Raw genomic sequence first — 20,475 nt, forward strand, 5'->3', positions numbered from 1 at the left:
ATGACACCCCTTCAAATGTTTAAACAAGGTTATCATATCACCTCTTCACACTCTCTTCTTCAGGCTAAACAGGCCCGCTCCACACAGGGCATGGTTACCAGACCTTTCACCATTTTGACCCCCCTCCTCTGGACACGCTCAAACTTGTCAACTATAGAAAAATTCAAAAAGGACTGGAATCCTTCGATTTGTTACCTAGAATGGTCTGGATTAATAAAATCGGAAAAATGTACAGAAGTACAGGTTTGAAAAACACCAATTTACAAATATGATGGTTTGGTTAAAATTATGTGGAATTAATCTCTTTACATGTGATAATTTACAGGGAGAAAAACCTATACAATAATTAATCAGGTAAACTTGAAAAGTAAGGAAGTTTTGTTTGAAAGGTATAAATTTTTATTGTTTAGAATAGGAATTTATGTTTAGCTAGGTTGTATGTATTGTATTGTTGAATGTGTGCTATGGATGTTATGATTTTGTTTCATAATAAAAATATTTTAAAAAGCATATTGTCAAACCCATCCCCACCAACCTGTCGTGCTGCATTACTGCTTATTTCTAACTTCTCCATTGATCCCTGTGAATCAATGAAAATCAGCCACACCTTCACTCTAGGTTTTTCAAGCAGGATCTTACAATTTCTTGTTTTAAGTCATCCACTGCAGCTTTAATTAATGTTATTGTCAGCAAAAGTGAATGACTTCCAGCACTGCATTAGGTCCACATTATGGTCTATATCAATTGCTGATAAAATGTGATCAAACACCAAGTAGCCTTCATAAATGATGTCCTGATCAGGGGGCTAAAGCAATGAAGTTTTACTGGGAGGAAAAAATAAAACATCTATATTTTATATACACTGTAATTTTAACTGAACTTTAATTTTAAATTTACTGTTGTACTCCTGCCTTGATCTGCAGGGAGAGGTGGGAAATGTAAAAACTATTATTATTATTATTATTATTATTATTATTATTATTATTATTATTATTACATTTTCATAGGATACAGATTCAGGATAGCCAAGAGAACTGACTACAACTAAGAGTAATTTCAATAGGACAATCCTTTCTCTTTTCACTTCTGGGATGCAGTGAAACCATTCTGTAAACAAGATGGCCATCAACCACACCCTATTATTCTGTCAAACATAGGCAGATAATGGGTTTTTGTATTGGTACCCTATTCCAGGCTTAATCATATCAACATTAATCTCTCTTTCCATGCTTTATGCTCTGGTGCCACCTTTGAATTTTTATGAATACACATTCTAGTGGGCATTCCCCCCCCCCCACAAGAGCCTAGTTTCATCACCCTTGAACATATGTACTGGATGGTATCCTTTCTTCTCAATTAACTTCTTAAACTCCTTCAGGAAATGTGATAGCACTACCTCATTGGCAGATGCATCTTCTCCTGTCATTGTTAGATTTTTAAGCCCAAACCTGTGCTTAAATCCTGTGTAATTATCCCTTACTTGCAATAAATGGATTGGTGTCACTCATTTCAGGAGATGCCTTGCTGACATCTTCCCATATACTCAGAGTTTTGTGACATAGCACTTAGCTCTGGATAGAAACTCGTTTTCTGGTCATATCTTCCATCCAGAAATTTTAGACCTTCTCCATATTTATTAAATACTTTTCATACAGTGTGGCTTTTGCAGTCTGAGGTGCCCCAGCCAAACTAGCAAAGATTTATTTTTCGTTCTTCACAAATTCATGGATGGAAGATCGATTCATTCCAAGGATCTTCGCAACCTCACCACACGATTTCTTCTCTTTCACCTTCTACTTAAAGGAAACACTTTACAGATTCTCTTAGGCTTATCAAGTTTGCCAGTGTCACCACTCTTGTGCTTTGAGGCCACTGTTAACAGCACCAGCTCTTTGCAAGCAGAAGCACTTTGCAATGACAAGCATTTTCCAAAAAAAAAGGACACATTCAAAGAAGAAGCACTTTCCAAAAAGAAGCAATTCACTGTACACATGCACAAAAACTTTAGAGAACCACACTACAATCAGATCAGATCAAAACAAGGTTAGAGGGCTACTAAGCACATACTGTACTGCATACAGTAAGAAACCTATACAGCAAGGAAAAAAACCTTGCTAGAAGACACGAGAGCACAAAACAATGAGAGAGCACAATAGAACTGCACCTCACTTCTGGAACTCTACATTCCCTTCCATTTCTCACTGAATACATCACAGGAAATGCCATCCCACTTAATGTTTACTTAAGTGTTGCCTTCATTACTTCAATTTTAACTTAATTTTTATTATATTCAATTCAATTTTTTCAGGCCATTCTGCACCTTTTTTCAGACATAAATAAGTGAATCTGTGGGTACCATTACCTGTCCCATGAGTACAGATGTTGTACCATAGTCCAAAACAGCTCTTAAGCTACTAACTGGTATAGGCCCAAAACAATGAATCTTGCCAATTTTAAAACAATTACAATGACTACCTCTCTGTTTCCTAAACACAGTTCAAAATTTACGTACATTGCACTAAAACAGTGGTTCCCAAAGTGGGCAGTACACACCCCTCCTCCAGGGGAGCAGTGAAAAGATTCAGTCAAAGTATTAGTGCAAACAAAAGACAAGGGGAACCAACAGCCTTTAGGACCATGGTAGGGACGAGGGTTGCATGAAACATCAGTTCAAGGTCCCTCCAAACCTCAATGTTGACTCACTGATCATTTCATGTGGGGGTGTCTCCCACCCTTTGCCTATCCACACTAGCTCACCCCTTAGCTGCATCTTTCACTGGTGGTGGCACTGGTGGTTGGGAAACTCTTGCAAGGCTTGGGCACAAGACATTGCCTCTATGGCTCAGAATGGCACACACATTGGCTGCATCTTTCCCTTCCCCAATGAAGAAAGATTGAGAATCCTTTTTTGCCAAGGAAAAGCTTATCCCTTCGCACCTGGTTACCTTGGAAGTAGCAACTGAGCAGCGACCAAGATGTCCCTTGCCCACTCAGGCCTTTACTAGAGAGGTGGTATGGGTGAGAAGCTTCTTCTTTGCTATCAACCCAGCTGCTCAGTTTTGTTCCCAGAGTGACCACATACAAAGCAATTACTGTATTTTCCGACTGGGCGTATAAGACTACCCCCAACTCGCATGCAAGCAGTGCCCTGGCCTACTATAGGCCGAATTAAGGGGGTCTGGTGCCCACGGGCGCCGGCTTGAGGGGGCCTCTATGGAGGCCTGGAAGGCGGGATGTCAGAAGTGGCAGTAGGGCCTCCCGCAGTCCGGCCCAAAGGGGCACTCAACACCACATCCCAGGCAGCAGTGGCGGGGCATAAGGGGCCGGCTCTTTCCCTCGGCCCAACCATCCCTCTCCTACTGGACCGGCTCTGAATCTGCTTCTCCGCCACCTTTTCTGGCTTCCAGCCCCTGAAACCATCAATGGCGGCAAGAAACAGAGCCCAGCCACGGTGCCTGCAAGGATCCCCCCTGGAGATGGAGAGGTGGCTATGCCATTTGCCTGTCTTTGTGGAGGCCACCAAACACTTAGCCTGGCATATAAGACAGGGCTAAAAAGTTGTCTTATATGCCAGAAAATACGAAAGATATTTTGAATCTGCAGTAGAACAGTAGACCTAATATAAGAAATATGCATGCCGAAGGAGGGGGGAAGGCAAGGTGCTAGGGTTGTCACCCAAGACAAAAGTGGGTGGTAGCTGGAAAAAGTTTGGAGTTCACTGCACTAAAGTCTTTTATGGTCTGGAGAGAACATCTTCTCCCACATGAATTGCCTGCATACCAGGCTCAACGAGGGAGGCCTTGCTAAAGGCACTCCAATCTGCTGAAATAAGGTAGATGGGGAATCTTTTTCAGATGCAGGACTTTTAATACTCTTCCCAAAAAAGGTTGCTTGTTAATCATTCTTCTGGTTTTTGGACACACAGCAATGGCTGGCTACATTATACCACCATTATGTTCCCTTGTTTTTAACCATATCTGCTGTGTAAATGTTTTGCTATTTTAATTCTTTTTATTGTTTTTAGCCTCCCAGAGAGTATATTACTGCATATAATAAATAAATAGCACAGAACTACATGTTAAGTCCTCCTATTCATTTCTTATCCTATGAACCATTCATTTTCAGAATCTTCTCAACTACTGATAATTCTACTACCGAATAAATAAAAATGCGTAAAAATAAAAACCTGTTTGCGAGCATCTGCATCAGCTGCATCTTCTATGTGTGTATCATCTGTGTTATGATCCTCAAGCTCCTTTTCTGCATTTTCTGGTAGAACAATTTCGAAGTCATTCTTTGGAGCTGGAAGGCCCATAAGACCTAAGCGCAAATTTTCACGGGATTCTCTTGCCTGTTAAAACAAATTAATAAATTAAATACAAGCCAAATATTCATTTTCCCAACATGAGCCATTTAACTTTTCAGCCTTCTCCATGACCATCAATTAACAGTAGACCAATTCATTATTTATAACTTTCCCTTTTCTCTGAGCTACCTATCAAACCAGTGTCGTGTTAATTGACTAATCTAAAAAATAAGAGAAGGTAATTGCTAGTATTTCAGCTATCCATATATGATAACAGCAGCAGGAAGCACACAGTATACATCCATAGGCTATATATACCTACATAAAGAAGCTACAACGAATAACGAGTAACTTTGGGGCTACACAGACTGGCACTTTGTGCCGGCCTATAGGCAGAGCCATGCCACAGCATCCGCACACTGGATGCCGTAACTCCACCCTGTCACATCATGATGCTGTGTGCCCTTCTAGATGGTACACGATATCATGATGCAGCGCCAAAAGGGTGTCACGAAGCTGTGATGCTGCAGCTGTGATGCCCTTTACAGAGTGCAAAATAGAGCCCCTTTTGAGGCTCCTTTTCGTGCTCTCTAGAGGTCGGATCATAGGGCAATGTTTGGCTGCCGTGACACCGATCCAGCCCCTTTGGGGCGGTCTGTATAGCCCATTTGTAACTGTAGAAATTTAGATATCTATGAAAGAATGTAAGAAAAAGCCAGAATCACGTATAGGAAAATTATTGTGCATTTACTCTTATTCTAAACTGGCACATGCTTCCTTAAAGCAAAGGATGATCTATCCTGGAAAAACAAAAATCACAGAGGGATAATAATTTTTATCAGAAACTTTTGCCAAACTGGTCTTTGATTAAGATGTATCATCTTCTACTAGAAACATGAAGGTATAATAAAAAAAAAGGTGTGACTTGTGTAGCACTTTAGTGGTCCTAATTAAAAGTATTACCCATCTTTAATACAAAGATTAAGGCAACAAACTTCTACAAGAGATTTGCTACCTACTCAGATCATATTTAAGACAGTCACAGAGTTGGAAGGGTGCTTTTGAGCCATCCAGTCGAATTCCCTGCTTGATGAAGGAAACCTAAAGCTACTGAATTCTCATCAGAGGCCTATGTAGTGGCCAGAGGCAAGGATTGCAAAAACTGCATGGAGCCAGTCCTGATCCGGGCCACTTGGTTGTCAATGCCCTCAACCAAGGCATTGGCAAGGAGCAGTTGTTTGCCATTCCTTTTTGTACCAGCTCTTCCAGGTTGGAGAGGGCTCGGTGCCTTTCCAACTGTGCGTCATGTAAATGCCATGTCCCCAACACAGCCCAAAGCCGACACATTAAATTAAATCTAGTCCAACTGTCTGGGATTGCAAACAACAAATTTTGCCCTTTTTCACGTGACAGGCTTTCATGTTTTTAGGAGTGCTACCATTTGTCTGCTCAGTCTCCTCTTTTCTAAAGTTTTCTAACATAAACATATTCTACATCTTGGCCTCACAGGACTTGCTGCCAAATCACTGACCATTTTAACTGCCTTCCTCTCAATCTTTTTCTGTTTGTCTATATCAGCTTAAATTCCATTCAATCAGTAGGATTTGCCTACATATGGGTTGGACATTCAAAAGACTGAATACGTCTAATCTAGTTGGGAATAACCAACAAGATGGCAGTCATCTGTCTTAAACAAGCAGGCACATACTACAGATGATGTCTGGCTGCTGTGAAATGAAGCAGAACTATTATTTCTTGAAACATAGACTGATGCATGTTCAATTGAACTAGTCTAAAAGGTCTTTATTCGGTTTTGTAGCTCCTTTACACTACTGATTCACATTTAGTTTATAACTTTTCACATGCACTACTGTCAAGTCATCTATCTGCATCTGCGCAATCCCCCTTTTAGGGCCCAGTGTAAAACCTGGGACGACTCCGTCAAATTTCACAATACTAGTTTCAGACCAGTTTTCCAACAGTCAAAGTAATTTTGAATTTCTTTCTCATCTTCTGGGATATTAGTCAATTCACCCACTTCTGTTTCATCTAAAAATTAATAAGGATTCTGTCCACATTCTCTTCTAAGTCACTGTCACAAGGCCACAACAGAACCTTGCCATACTCTACTCGAATCTCCCTCTAGTTTAATGAAAAAGCAATTAGCAGCTACTGGAAGGGTGGTTAGATTGATGATAAGGGAGAAGGAAAAGATTAAAATAGTCCTCCCATTTTCAGTACTATTACAAAACCTAGAGTCATCCCTCTGCCATTCTTCAAAAAGCTCCTCCCTGCCATTTTTCAAGATTCAGGTCTTCTACGTTTTTCTGTTTCACACCTGTTTTGTGCCAATGACCATTATTACAAACTCAGTTCTATACAGGAACAGCCCATTTGCATGCAAATAAAACATGGAAGGCTATGTTATTAAATAATTACCTACTTACCAAATGTTTTGTATATGATGGGTCACTATAATCTGTCATTCCCTCTTCAGGATTAATATTTAGTTTATCCCGTAGCGGAGTTCTGCCTGGAGTCACTCCCACCACTGGCTTGGGAGTCATTCCGCTATGAGGAGTCAGGCCTTCAGCTCCATGAACAGGTGTCCTAAAATATACATCTTTGCTCAGCTACAATATACCTGAATGAAGTAGCACAATTCTTGTGTACGTCTTGTGTATGCAGTGTGAGACTAGGACCCTGGGAGGCCAGGGATCAAATCCCATGGCTACTGAGCAAGTCATACTCTCAGTCTTGGAGGAAAACAGTGGAAGAAATTTTGCCAAGAAAATTCAAGGACACTGTTGTCATAAGTTGGAATCAACTTCAAAGCACAGAATAACAAAAATGTATACATCTGTCAGAATACTTGTTAACAGCTTTCTATTTACTCTTAGTTTTGAATCAGCACTCAAGTGGCAGGGGTGGTATCATCAGAGGGAAGCTGCAGTGGATTCCGCCAAAAGATGGAAACTGGTAACTACAATTTTTGGCCAGGCTAGCTAGTCAGTCTAAAACTGTAGACTAAACAGAAAATCCTTTGGTGACTGCATGATCACTTTAAAAGTATACCAAATTTTTGGTTTCAGTAAAGGAAAACCTGAGTCCATTTTTCATATACATACAATTTTAAGCAACTTGACATACCTGAAGGGTGTGGAAAGGACAGTATTTGGAGTCTGAACAACTTGTCTCTGAGGTGTTATCCCAGAGAAGTCACTCTCATGAAGGGGTGTATTAAGCCCACCTTTCAAGGGGGTGTCAACATTTGTAAGTGCCATCAAGTTCTGAGCTTCCTATAAAGCAAGACATGCAAAATATGAAATAATCATCTCAAAATTATAAACCTCCTATCTAAACTAATAGCCAAAGGAAAAGATTCACTACTATATATACTTATGTTTAAAACTAGAAATTTTAGTCAAAAAATTGACCCCAAAAAACTGAGTTGACTTGTCCATGGGTCAATGTAAGTACTGTACTTTAACTCTTATAAAAAGGGAAACATCCCTTGTTGAAAGACAAAAATGTAATCTGTCCTGAAAGAACTGACTTCCCCTCTGCTCTCTCATCTATGCAGCCTTTAGTGGGAGCACAGTTATGCCTGCTGGAATTTTGTTACATTGTTTGGCATCATTTTCCTTTGCTTCATCCTATATACCTTTTGTCACATACCCTTAAATGTTACCCTCGACTTATGCATGGGTCATATCAAAATCTATAATTTTAGCCCCCAAACATGCCCTTAACTTATACATGAGGTCAACTTATAGTTGAGTAAGTGCGCAGTTGCTTTACGTGGGGATCTGTTCTGGAACACACACACCAGCGTAAAGCAAATAGCGCATATGCTCTAGCCCCATTAACAATAATAGGACCCGTGCATGCGGCGCGGCATGGACACTATTTTGTTTTCGTCACGCGGCTTTCAGCATAAGCTGAAAGCCACATAAAAGGCGCCCACGTATGACGTGGGTACACTGTATATACGATATCCCCCCCCCCCCCCTTTGAAACCACCTGGAAAGTATTAAATCCTGCCAAAACCAAAGAAAATGCAATTTTTAAAAAGTGAAGTCTTAAAATATGGCAAGAAACTAGTGTTACTACCTCTGTTAATATCTTGGGCTCCCCATTCCTTCCAGAAATAACTACCTCTAAACATGGTAGCAAATGTGGCTTAATCAGGGTTCAACTTTCTTACTCTATATTTTAACTGTTTCTTATATCTTTCCTTCCTCTCCAGTCTGGTTATGCTTCAAGTAAGAGAAGGCCATACACATCAAGTCATATAGCATGCCAGGAAGCAGAACGTTCTCATCCTAGATCTTAGCAGTCAATTACTTCATAAAACGTCACAATGGAATACGATACAATAATTCCAGGAGAATTTTTAAATCAAACATTGTATCAGATTTAGGCTATACCTGTAGGATCCTGTCTTGCGCTGCTGGAGTTTTGGGTGTTCGAAGGGCAATGCTGTTGTTGGTAACATTGTATTCTGACAACAGTGTGCTAGAAGCAGAATTTGTAATCCCAGACTCCTCAGCTGTTTGACGTGCAATCTCACTTGCTTGGCCAACTTTTACCACTTCTTCAAGTTCTGTGTCTGAAATCTTACAAAGGATAAATCTAGTAATTGCACTGCGCACAAAAAAAGATTCCCAGTGCACTGGCAAAAACACAGTAAAAGCCCAAACCTGACATCAGAAAATACAGTAATAATGAAACAATACAAACTACAATAGAGCTTAAAATCAATATGCCAATTAAGTCATTAATTTATCCAGGAATTTCATGTAACATTTTAAGTTCCCAGTTCTTCAATGTATTATTCACACAATGCTAGGCTTTCGAAGTGAAAATTTTCCTCAAAAACATTTCTTTCACTTGGCTTCGCCCTCTCTCTGTTTCACCCTTCCCATTATATATCTACATTTACAGCTTAAGTAAAAAAGAAGATTGATTCATAGCAAATGTGGCCCCTCCGATGATGATAGGAACAACAAATTTACCTGAGGAGCTGGAAGTACCAATTTACTTCTTTTTTTAGTGAATTCTGATACACCACTAGTCTGAAGAATCGCTGATGGTAAATCAGATTCTTTTTTCCGTTTCAATTGTTGCTTGTCTTTCTTTCGCTCTCTACCTTCTTTTTCCCTGAAAAAAATTAAAAGCCCTCTTAAATACATACAAGTAACTTAATTTTAAAAACAGTAATAAATTTAGAAAGGAATGGAATTGCTTAAGTATGTTAAGTGCTTCAAGGCAGAACTAAAACCATTACTTTTAACTGGCATATAATATGATTTATACGCCAGAGAAAAGTATAAATTTTCAAGGGGAAAAATTCAAAATTGTCAAAATTCAAATTGTCACTGCTTATTCTCCATGTTAGAGTAATAACACTGCAACCAAAAGCAAAGTGACAGTGACTGGGTCTTTTTCTGTTTCATATGACATTCTACTAGTATTTAGCATGGATGTCTAAAGATCCTTGACAAATTTGTCTGGAATGCTTTATTTTGGATAAATCCTTCACTTTACAGCACTATAAAATTAGCAAAGCTACAAACAGAATATAAATCACTTCCAATAACCGTTTTTCTCTTATTCAATTCTCACCTTGCAGCTCATCCACATACAGTTAGTTAATCACATTATCATGCTCCTTCAGTAAGGTATTAGGACTTGGAAATATCTATGACTGTGTATAAATCAATCTTATTTTGTTTATTTTGAAGAGAAATACCAATAATATTAACATTTTAAATCGCTACAGCTAATGGCACTAGAGCTATACAACCATACATGCAATATTATTTTCAGCCCAAGATTTAAAGTTTTTTCTAAAGAGTTTTGAAATAAGTAGCAAGGAATTTAAAATTACAGGTTGTATCTAATCATGTTCATCTGCCAACAAATTGCAATTTGTCAGCAGACCAAACTCCACCTCCCTGTTCAAAAGGGATGGGATACTCAAAGCTGTAATCCACTTTGACTCCTTGAGAAAAAGCAGAATATAAATTATTATTATTATTATTATTATTATTATTATTATTATTACTACTACTACTACTACTCCTCTCTGGAACAGTTATGTGTGGAGTCTGTTGAAGATAAAAAGGGAAAGGTAAAAATTAATTGTCACATTAATTTGAATCACCAAAGCTTTTACCATTATCAGACCCAACATTGTGTTCTGAATATTCAACAGATAACTAAACAAATTATGATTACAGTGGACCCTTGCCTTATGCAGGGGATCCATTCCAGACCTCCCCCCCACCCCGCAGAAGGCGAATTCCACATATGCTTGAGCCCTCATTCACTTTAATGGGGCTCGTGTGTGCAGCAGCATTTGAATAGGACATGCCGCCCTGCGCGCTCCTGCGTGGCTTCAACACATATGCTCAAAGCTGTGTATAATGTGGCCACACTGTATTTTCTTTTCATTGATAGTGAGAAATGCGTTTTCTTTTTTTGTTATAATAAGTTATGAATATAAATTTTAAACTCTGTAAGACATAAAGGTTAGCAACAACATTAATGTTTTACGTAAATATTTATATTACAAGTATTATTTTGCATCTTTTTGCTTTTTTGAGCGCAACCTTGACTCAATAATCAACTTACGATCTCAGTTCCCCATCTAAGTCTTGCTGCCGTAGCTTTTTAAAATCTGCATCTAATGCCTGGTAGTTTTCTTCTGATGTGTCATAAAAGCCAGGGGCAGGCTTCTTCTCAAATGGTATTTCAGCATTGTAATCCACTCCTCGTTTTTTTTTCCTTTTTTTCTGGATCTCAATCCCTGCAGCTCGAAGTTCCCTTCTCTTCTGAAGAGCAGCAAGCCGCCTAACAAAGTGGAATAATTTAAACCAAATTTTAAAATGCTACGAATTGCAAGAAAGGACAAACCACCTATTTCTCTAACCAAAGCAGACTCACTGAATCAATGGAACTTCCATACATGTTGACTTATGCAAAGAAATTTTGTAGCACCTTTAAGACTGTGTGAAAGAAGTTGTATCATAAGTTTTAGTAGACTTGGTCTACTTCCTCAGATGCATGGAGCTGTATAATCAGACTATAAGAATAGCCTTAGAATGCAAAACCTAGGTATGAGGATGAGGTGACAAGTTCAGTTTTAACTATGGTCACTGAGGAACAAAGGCAGGAGGAATGATGTTGTTTGAAGCCAGGGTGGGTGGATGACCACATGAATGGAGGAGGGAATTCTGGAATTTGCAATAGCATGTAAATTTCTATACCGCTTATTGTGCACTTAAGCACTCCCTGAGCAGTTTACAAAGTGTAATCTAATTGCCCCCAACAAGCTGAGTAACCATTTTAGCAACCTCGGAAGGATGCAAGCCTGAGTCGAGCTTCAGCCCTTGGCTGGTACTGAACTCACAACTTTGCGGTTTGTGAGTGAGTAGCTACAGTACAGGCATTTAACCACCAGAGCTCCATTAATGTGGTATGTGGAGTCTGGAAACGGAAAGGAAATATGATAAACTAGCTAAGAGCATCCTTGTGAGGCTGGCACGTTAACCAGTGTTATAATATGTATAGTGTGCCAGGAAGCCACTGTCTTAGTTCAACCCACTGCGGATGGGTTAGTTTGTGGATATTTGAATCCAGCTATTTCTCAATGCAATCTTCCTTTGCAGTTCTTTTATTCAAGGTCTCCTGCACTGAAGACTGAAATGTTCTGCAACACACTTTTTGTGTATTCTCATTCCTAATATATGTGTTATATCAAGTAGTAAACCACAAGTATGAAAACTTTTGCTGCAAATTCTTTTGCACAATTAGTTGCACAAAAAGTGCTACAAGATCCCTTTACATACTGATATTCCAGGGTAACATCTCTGATAAATATCAGTATCTCTGAATTCTACACACAGGTCGACTTAGAATGTATAGTCATTCAATGGACCTTTTCTCATTGACTGTAGAACTAATTCCCCTTTATTCATTATAGATTTGCCTTAGGAAACAACTGGAAGGCACATAAAAAGTAACAGCCACTCTTCCAAAATACTACATGGTTTTATAATAAATGTGGAATGCTAAACAGACAAGCACTAACAAACTCCAGGCCACCCCCATAAACCTCACTGCTGAAAACGATTTGAAATTGGGAATTGCACATCAAATTCAACATTGCAGCCACTAAAATACTAGCCTCACATGTGCTGACTTTCAGCTATTCAAGAGTGGAACACGCTGTCTCAAAGAATGGTAGAATCTCTTTCTACGGAGGTTTTTAAACAGAGGCTGGATGGCCATCTGTCAAGGGTGCTTTGATTGTGTATTCCTGTATGGCAGTGGGTTGGACTGGATAGCCCTTCCACCTCTATGATTCTATTAGTCTAATACATGGAAATGATGAACCAAACTCATCACCGACAAAACGGAGAAGAACAGGAGGAAAATATGAATATGGCACAGTTGCACTGATATTCATGACTTCTTCCTATTCTTTCCACAATATTTTTACATCAACCTGTCAAAATATCAACAGGATGTCTGTTAGCTCAGAAGCATACAGGAGGGCTGCCAGTTTTAAGATGCCATTGCCCCAAAAATCAGGCGTTGCAAAGAAGGAATTATCACCCTACTGCCATTAATCACATATGATTAGGAAACCACAAATCAGCTACAGGACATCTGAAAAGATGAAAAGCATATTATCTCAACCTAATTCTGATTAGAAACCACTGTAAATGAGTCCAGAAACCCTTAAAACAAACAATATTGACCTTGCTTCTTCCAGCTGTTTCTCTCTTGCTTTCCTTTTGGCTTTCTTTCCCTGAGTGTTAGCCAAACGGGCTCTAGCTTCAGAGAGCATCTCAAGTTCATCTGGAAAAGCAATACGTACAAAATGAACACTTTCTCATTTACAGCTGGCATCATATGGGAAAAATCTGTAAACTACTACAGAATCCAGGTTACTTATTATTATTTTATTTATTTATTACTTATGACTCCTCTGAACATTTATCAGGATTTTCTTTTACAAGCATTCCTCAATATTCATGCATTTGGCTTTCACAAATTAGATTATTCATGGATAATTTGGTGCCACGTCAGGGGCTGCCCTATACCATCTTTAACAGGGATTCATAATTTTCATCTCAAGTTCCAAATCTCTCTGCAAGCCTCATGAGCCCTCCCAGAGCCCGACTGCCTCTGTTGCACATTATGAGCCTGTTATAGGGGGGCACGGACAAGCCACACATAAATGTCCAAAGTCATGACAAATACGGCCAGGAGAGATACAAAGGACCAGACAGGTGAATGGGAGGCTGCAGTAGTTAGGGACTTCTTGTCAGCCATAGGTTCAGCTACTGTTTGGTTCAGTTTCTGTGGCAAAGAGACACAGCAATATCAAGATGTTTAATGGTACAATACTATTGAATGCAAAGTTGAACAACATATCTTGCCCTTGGGACAGATGGAGGGAGACAGCCCGGCCTGATTTATAGAGAACAACCACCAGGTAGGAGTTTGCTGGGTTTCTTTGGAATAATGTGCTCCCTCACTCCCCCTCATGCAGCAGCATGGGCTCCCTGGAAAATCATCTATAGCTATCACCCAAGATCAGGCTGTCAAGGGAACAGGCAAGGGCGCAGACAATCAAAAAGCAACCCAGGAAACTCCCCATGGTTTGGACCATGCAGAAGTGCTGTAGGATGATTACAAGCAGCCTCCTTGGGAGTTTTCTGGGCTGGAAAGTTTTCTGGACTGCTTTTGGACAATGTGCTCCCTCCCTCCCTCTCTTCCCATAATACAATGGCATGGCATCAGTATTTCAAGAGAGAAGCCTTGTATTAACCTTTTTTTGTCCTTGCAACATTGGACTATGATCCTTTACACACTTAACCAAGAAATAGGTTTTCTGCAAAACTGGAAACATTTGCAAATACTATTATTATACTGAAATTGTCCTTGTCTAATGTTGTTATCCTCAACACTTTCAGCAACAAACAGAAAGCCAAACTGTTGAAGGGAGAACGTTTGTGCCATACAATGACTTGCATATACAATGTACATAATGCTTTCACCCCTTCCCCCTTGATTTTTCCACACTTCATTTTGTTACATCCTGTGCATCAAATGGATTTAACTGGCATTGTTTTCACTTGATGTACACAAGATACTCAACACTATGAAGGTACAAAGTGACACAAATGTTACGTAAATAACTTGTTGGTTGTGTAAGTATTCACTTCTGAGTCAACATTTGGTAGAAGAACCTTAGGTAGCAATTACTACAAGTATTCTGGGACAAATTTTTATCAGCAAAACATATAAAAGTAAAAGGAAATGAATACTTATGCAAATCACTGTAATACAGAGATAGAATAGTATAAAAATACTCAATACCAATGGAGAACAATACCATTCATTTAAATTTCACAGACAGCTGTGGCCCTCCAGATGTCTCCCATAATACCTCATCACTATGTATGCTTGCTAGGGCTAGTGGACCTGAATACCAAAAATCATCTAAAGCAAAACAGTTGCTCATCTCTAATTTAAGTTAAGAAAATATGCCACATGAAAATAAAATTAAATAAGATTAAATAAAATATAGGACACATGTTGCTATGATTAATATGTCAAGGGATGATGTAGCAACAAAAAGAAGCAATTTCACAGAAAGTGTTTCAAGCATACCTTCATCCATATCAATGGGATCTGGCCTAGCTGGTTTGGTTTCTGGGTTTGGGTCAATTTCCCCAGGTTTAAGTTTTCGGGGATCATCTGCAGTTTCTTCCTCATTATCTCTCTGAGCAGCCTTATCTCTGCAATGATATAAATACAGCAATACTAAGCTATGAATCAAATATACTCTAGGAAAACTTGACACGTTCCTTGTAATTCTGACAAAAAGGCACCAGAGAAAGCAGTAGCTCTCATACAGTTCTCCCATCACTTAGCAGCATCTGCTGAGTAGGGTTATCATTTCCCCAACATCAAATATTTAAAAGCTTTCTTCTGAATTCACTTCTGCTACACGAAGGCCTCTAGAGCAGTGGTTCCCAACCTTTCTAATGCCGCGACCCTTTAATACAGTTCCTCATGTTGTGGTGACCCTCAACCATAAAAATATTTTTGTTGCTACTTCATAACTTTAATTTTGCTACTGTTATGAATCATATTTTCATTGTTACAAATTGAACGTAACTAAAGCATAGTGATTAATCACAAAAACAGCCTCAGTGGGTGACAATGGCCAGCCCCCTCTGAAGAAACCTGTCCAGAAAGCCCCATCATAGAGGGGCAGAGGGGTAGTGGTTCAAAGTGAAACTGGAACTCATTGGCTGTGCTGTCTCTCTTCCTTTTGCATAGCTCATTGTTCCTGAGAGAGGAAAGAAATGGGAGGCTATGGGCAGTTGCTAAGCAAATGAGAGGCCTGGAGATGGCTGCTGCTTTAATGAGCTTAGCTTGGAGGCCCTTTGTTTGAAAAGTGGTGCTCTGAGGGGGGTCCCTCGAGACCCCTATGAAACTGTAATTCGACCCCCAGGTTGGGAACCACTGCTCTAGAGAGCCTCCCAACATCAAACAAGCAGTGTTTCCCTTATAGAAGGGAATTACTTACAACAGAAATTCATAGTGTTCCAAGCATTGTGCAGCTGTTCTCCCAATAATTGGTGCAATAGTCCTCCACTGCGTTGGCATAAGTTTGGCCAAATGCAACAACTTCTCTTCTTCTTCTCGTGACCATTCTGTCTTCTTGATACTTGGGTCTAGCCATTCATACCTTATTCAAAATGGTGAAAAGGAAATAATTAATTCAGGAGTCCATAAACAATCAATCGACTCCTGTCAATTAAGCAGAGTTCAAATCAACATATCTTATAACAATATAAAAATAGAATATGACTATGGCACACTCATTCATACATTTGCAAATATTTACATTTTCAGTAGATGTAAAAGGGGAAAACAACTTTGTCTTAGGATACCAATATTTGGCGAAGACTGCATGACATCTGCTGAATCACACTGTCCTAGCATTAGAACAACATTGTCCCTAAGTTCCAGTATCAAAACTGCCCTTCTTCACCAATATGAATCAGAGCAGAAATGATGTTTACATGTACTGCTTTTCCCCCAAACTAGTATAGGCTAGCCATAGACAACTGGAGCCTTGCTTTTTTTAGGTGAACTTTAAAAAGCCCTTTATGCTTCTTAACATCTACATGAAGCTGCTACAGAGGTCATCCAGACCTGTGGGGAGGAAGTTAACAGTTTGGCAATGATATCCAGGTTTTTTTCTCTTTTACAACTGATGCCAAGAAGGCTGTGGCAGTCTTAAATCACAATCTGGAAGCAGAGAAGGATTGGATGTGGCTGAATAATTTGAGGTTCTATCTAGACAAGATGGAATTTTGGTTGGCCACTAGAAAATTAACCTAAAGTTGGGATTAGGACCTGTTCTGGATGGGGTTGTACTCCATCTGAAATATCAGGTTTGTAACTTGGGTGTGCTCTTGCACCCAGTGCTGCGCACAGAATGCCACGTAACTTCTGTGGCCTTTGCCCAGTTCAGTATCAGTTTGTTTGCCAACTGAACCTTTTCCGAGCGGAAGCAGATGTGGCCACAGTACTTAATGCCTTAGAGGATACTCTAATGCTCTTGAAAAGTGCCCAGAAGTCAGAGCTAACACAAAACATGGCAGTTAGGCTTTTGCCAGCAGTCTCGTTAGATATGACTTGGGATTTCAGATATGACTTGTGCATCTGTGGATGGCAAGCCCACATTGTCCCCAATGGCGATGCTTCTGCCCTGGCTTGCCTTTGGAGACGTAGTCTAGCACACAGTCAGCCGGGGCTGGAGCTTAAGTATCAGAGCCCATGGGCTCCAAGACCCAGCCCTGGCTCCCTCCAGTCAATGGGGCTTCAAAACCTAGCACTGTCTCTGAAGCCCTGTTGGACAGAAGGAGCTAGCGCCAGGGCTGGAGCTTGGGCCTCGGAGCCCGGAGGCTCCATTCCAGGTGCTCGGCCTGGGGACAGGGGCTCTGAGACTCAAGCCCTGCCCCAGCTGACTGGCACAAGACTCCGCCCCCAAAGCCAAGCTGGGGCAGAAGACTTGGAGGCAGAGAGAGGAAGAAAGGAGGTAAGGAAGGAGATAAGGAATGGGAGGATTCCAGTCCTATTCTTCCTAATGGTGGTGCAGCCACATGGCCACGCCACCATTAAGGACAATGAGACCTGAGCATCCATGGATTTTGGTATCCGCAGGGTGGGGGTCTAGAACAGATCCTCCACGGATACTGAGGGCCCACTGTACTCCAATTACAGAATTTCCTCCCAAGGTCTCCAACCTTTTAGAACTTCTGACAACTATTAAAAACTACTTTATATGGCCTTCAATCCTTAAAATCAGGGATGCCTACAAAGGCTGTTTTGTCTGTGGCTTTTGAACAATTTTAAGGAATTTAAATGGCCAATTTTCTGGTGGAGGCAACAAGATTATGGCTTAAATTTTAACAACGACCCTAAAGTTTTAATGTAAATGCATGTTGTTTTTCTATGCCTAATAAAAGTTGACTGACTGACTGTATTCAATGTTTTAAATACTGTACTTCACCTCAAGGTCCTTGGTGTGGTAAGAGACAACAGAGAAATGGTTTGATAAAAAAGGAAAAGCATCTCCAATCCACCGCCAGCCCCCCACTCCACACACAAGGTATTACATCCTATTACATACCATCTGGCTTTGCACTGTTTAGCTGATTTTCTGTGCAGCAAAGAGGCAATACGAGACCACTGGTTTTTGCCATATTTCATTACAGCCGCTTTAAGGATTTCATCCTAAAAAAAAAAAAGAAATATTTATTTGTATTCCTTACAGTATTTTCACAGACAACAAGAAAAATACGACAACACAAAAATATTCAGCCTTACACTACGCTATTATTACATGTTGAATAACAGTGGGCAAGCCTCCATGAGGCTGTGTAACAAAACTCCATCACAATACTGTGTAAATCAAGGAACTTCACACCTTTTTCCAGCACAACATCGCTGGATTTTTTCCCCAATATCAACACTGGGTTTTTTGCTTAATACAAAATGCCTAGATGCATTTTAGCAACTGAAAATTGTTATTTTTTGCTCTTTGTGGGAGTGAAGAGGCAATAAATTACATTCAGCAAACTTTCTGTATATTCTATGTGTAGCCTTTGGCTTTGGAAGGAGTTTACCTACAGCTGGTCAAGCAAATACTAAGCAACCGAATACTGTGATAACTCAACATTTTGACGTTATTAGGAAAAGAAAGCTATTTTACTCATCAACAGGTGTGTTAGTTCTTCTAACTACAAATTAATTAACTGATATGATATAACAATGAGAACCATTTTAGAGGATCTGAAGCTCAAACTGAACCTTCAGAGGAGCTTTACAGAACCGGCTGTCAAATGATTCCTACAGAAAATGGACTCGTGTCTGTTTGCCAATGATGGCTACTTGTCTTCCTGTTTGGTGATCCCTGAAGCGAGATCCCCAAAATCTGTATTATGTTTAAGGATGTTCTCGAGTTAACAATTAGCATAAGGTGACCACATTTGCAGGTGACGCTTAAGATGCTTCATTTAAACAGCATACTTCCTTGGAGGTCTTTAAGCAGAGGCTAGATGGCCATCTGTTGGGGATGCTTTGATTGTGATTTCCTGCATGGCAGAATGGGGTAGGACTGGATGGCCCTTGGGGTCTCTTCCAACTCTATGATTCTATGACTATAAGGAGCGAAGCAGAGGGCGACCCTAGAGCCAGGGCTGGCCTGGCATTAAATCAGCGGGCCCCAAACTGTGCTCGTCGTTCAGGGATTTTGGACTACAGCTCCCAGAATCCCAGGCTACTGGCCAAGATGGCTGAGGATTCTGGGAGCTGGAGTCCAAAAGCTCTTAAAGGGCATATATAGGTATGTCTATGTACAAATATATGTAATATAGACGTTGAGATATAGATAGATAAATGAGTATGGGTATATATAGAGAAGGAGTGGTCCCCCAACTGTGCCCTTTAAGGGATTTTGGACTACAGCTCCCAGAATCCCAGGCTATTGGCCAACATGGCTGAGGATTCTGGGAGATGGAGTCCAAAAGCTCTTAAAGGGCATATATAGGTATGTCTATGTACAAATATATGTAATATAGACGTTGAGATATAGATAGATAAATGAGTATGGGTATATATAGAGAAGGAGTGGTCCCCCAACTGTGCCCTTTAAGGGATTTTGGACTACAGCTCCCAGAATCCCAGGCTATTGGCCAAGATGGCTGAGGATTCTGGGAGATGGAGTCCAAAAGCTCTTAAAGGGCATATATAGGTATGTCTATGTACAAATATATGTAACATAGACGTTGAGACATAGATAGATAAATGAGTATGGGTATATATAGAGAAGGAGTGGTCCCCCAACTGTGCCCTTTAAGGGACTTTGGACTACAGCTCCCAGAATCCCAGGCTATTGGCCAACACGGCTGAGGATTCTGGGAGATGGAGTCCAAAATGTCTTAACAAAGGGTGCAGTTTGGGGACCTGACCGAGGGTTCGGGGAACGAAGAGTAGGGATGGGACCAGGAAAGCGGGCAGAGGAAGGGCGAGGGCTAGCCATTTCAGCCCCGCTGAGGAAAAGGCCTTTGCGGGGAGGCTCCATTAGTCTGTAGGGTTTATGAGGAAACATGGCTCAGAGCTGCCCGCCCCCTTCCGGGCCCAGGGCGAGGAGGAGGCGGTCTCCGTCGGGAAGGGCCACCGGGGGGGAGTCCGGGGCCTACCTCGGTGTTCCGCCACACGCCCCCCTTGATCATGATCCGCGGCATCTTGGCGGCAGCGAAAGCCTCGGCGGCAACAGCGGAGCGAAACGGCGCAGAGGACGGAACGCGGCTAAAGGGAAGCGCTCTCGAACCCGCGCAGGCGCAGTTTCCGGAGGGGAAAAAAAAAAAAGGTGGCCGCGCATGCGCACTCGGGGACCGGAAGCGGAAGAAGCGCCTTCGGTGGGCGCGGCGTTCAGTTGCCGCGATGATTAGTGCGCATGCGCAGTTAGGTGACTTTTGTTTTTTCCCCCGTATCGTTACATGGTTGGCTGGGCTGGCTCCATCTTGAAGCCGCAATTGGGGCTTCAGCCTTTTTTTCCTCTTTAG

General features: G+C 40.8%; 1 protein-coding gene across 1 annotated transcript in view; it reads right to left on the reverse strand.

Moving 5' to 3' along the window:
• The window catches only part of LOC149313444 (cell division cycle 5-like protein), a 41,266-nt gene extending 21,013 nt beyond the window's left edge, over positions 1 to 20,253 (reverse strand). Inside the window, exons 1-11 of the mRNA XM_089519120.1 lie at positions 20,110 to 20,253; positions 18,039 to 18,142; positions 15,924 to 16,085; positions 14,999 to 15,126; positions 13,078 to 13,177; positions 10,946 to 11,164; positions 9,325 to 9,469; positions 8,737 to 8,925; positions 7,457 to 7,605; positions 6,754 to 6,916; positions 4,187 to 4,351 (exon numbers count right to left, since the gene is read on the reverse strand). Of these exons, the coding sequence (XP_089375246.1) occupies positions 4,187 to 4,351; positions 6,754 to 6,916; positions 7,457 to 7,605; positions 8,737 to 8,925; positions 9,325 to 9,469; positions 10,946 to 11,164; positions 13,078 to 13,177; positions 14,999 to 15,126; positions 15,924 to 16,085; positions 18,039 to 18,142; positions 20,110 to 20,154 (1,569 nt within the window). The 5' untranslated portion in view covers positions 20,155 to 20,253. The remainder of the gene's footprint in view (positions 1 to 4,186; positions 4,352 to 6,753; positions 6,917 to 7,456; positions 7,606 to 8,736; positions 8,926 to 9,324; positions 9,470 to 10,945; positions 11,165 to 13,077; positions 13,178 to 14,998; positions 15,127 to 15,923; positions 16,086 to 18,038; positions 18,143 to 20,109) is intronic.
• Positions 20,254 to 20,475: the final 222 nt, after the last annotated feature.

Source organism: Sceloporus occidentalis, unplaced genomic scaffold (assembly GCF_023333645.1).
Source record: "Sceloporus occidentalis isolate IW3139 unplaced genomic scaffold, rSceOcc1.0.p SCAF_4, whole genome shotgun sequence".
Taxonomy (NCBI): Eukaryota; Metazoa; Chordata; class Lepidosauria; order Squamata; family Phrynosomatidae; genus Sceloporus; species Sceloporus occidentalis.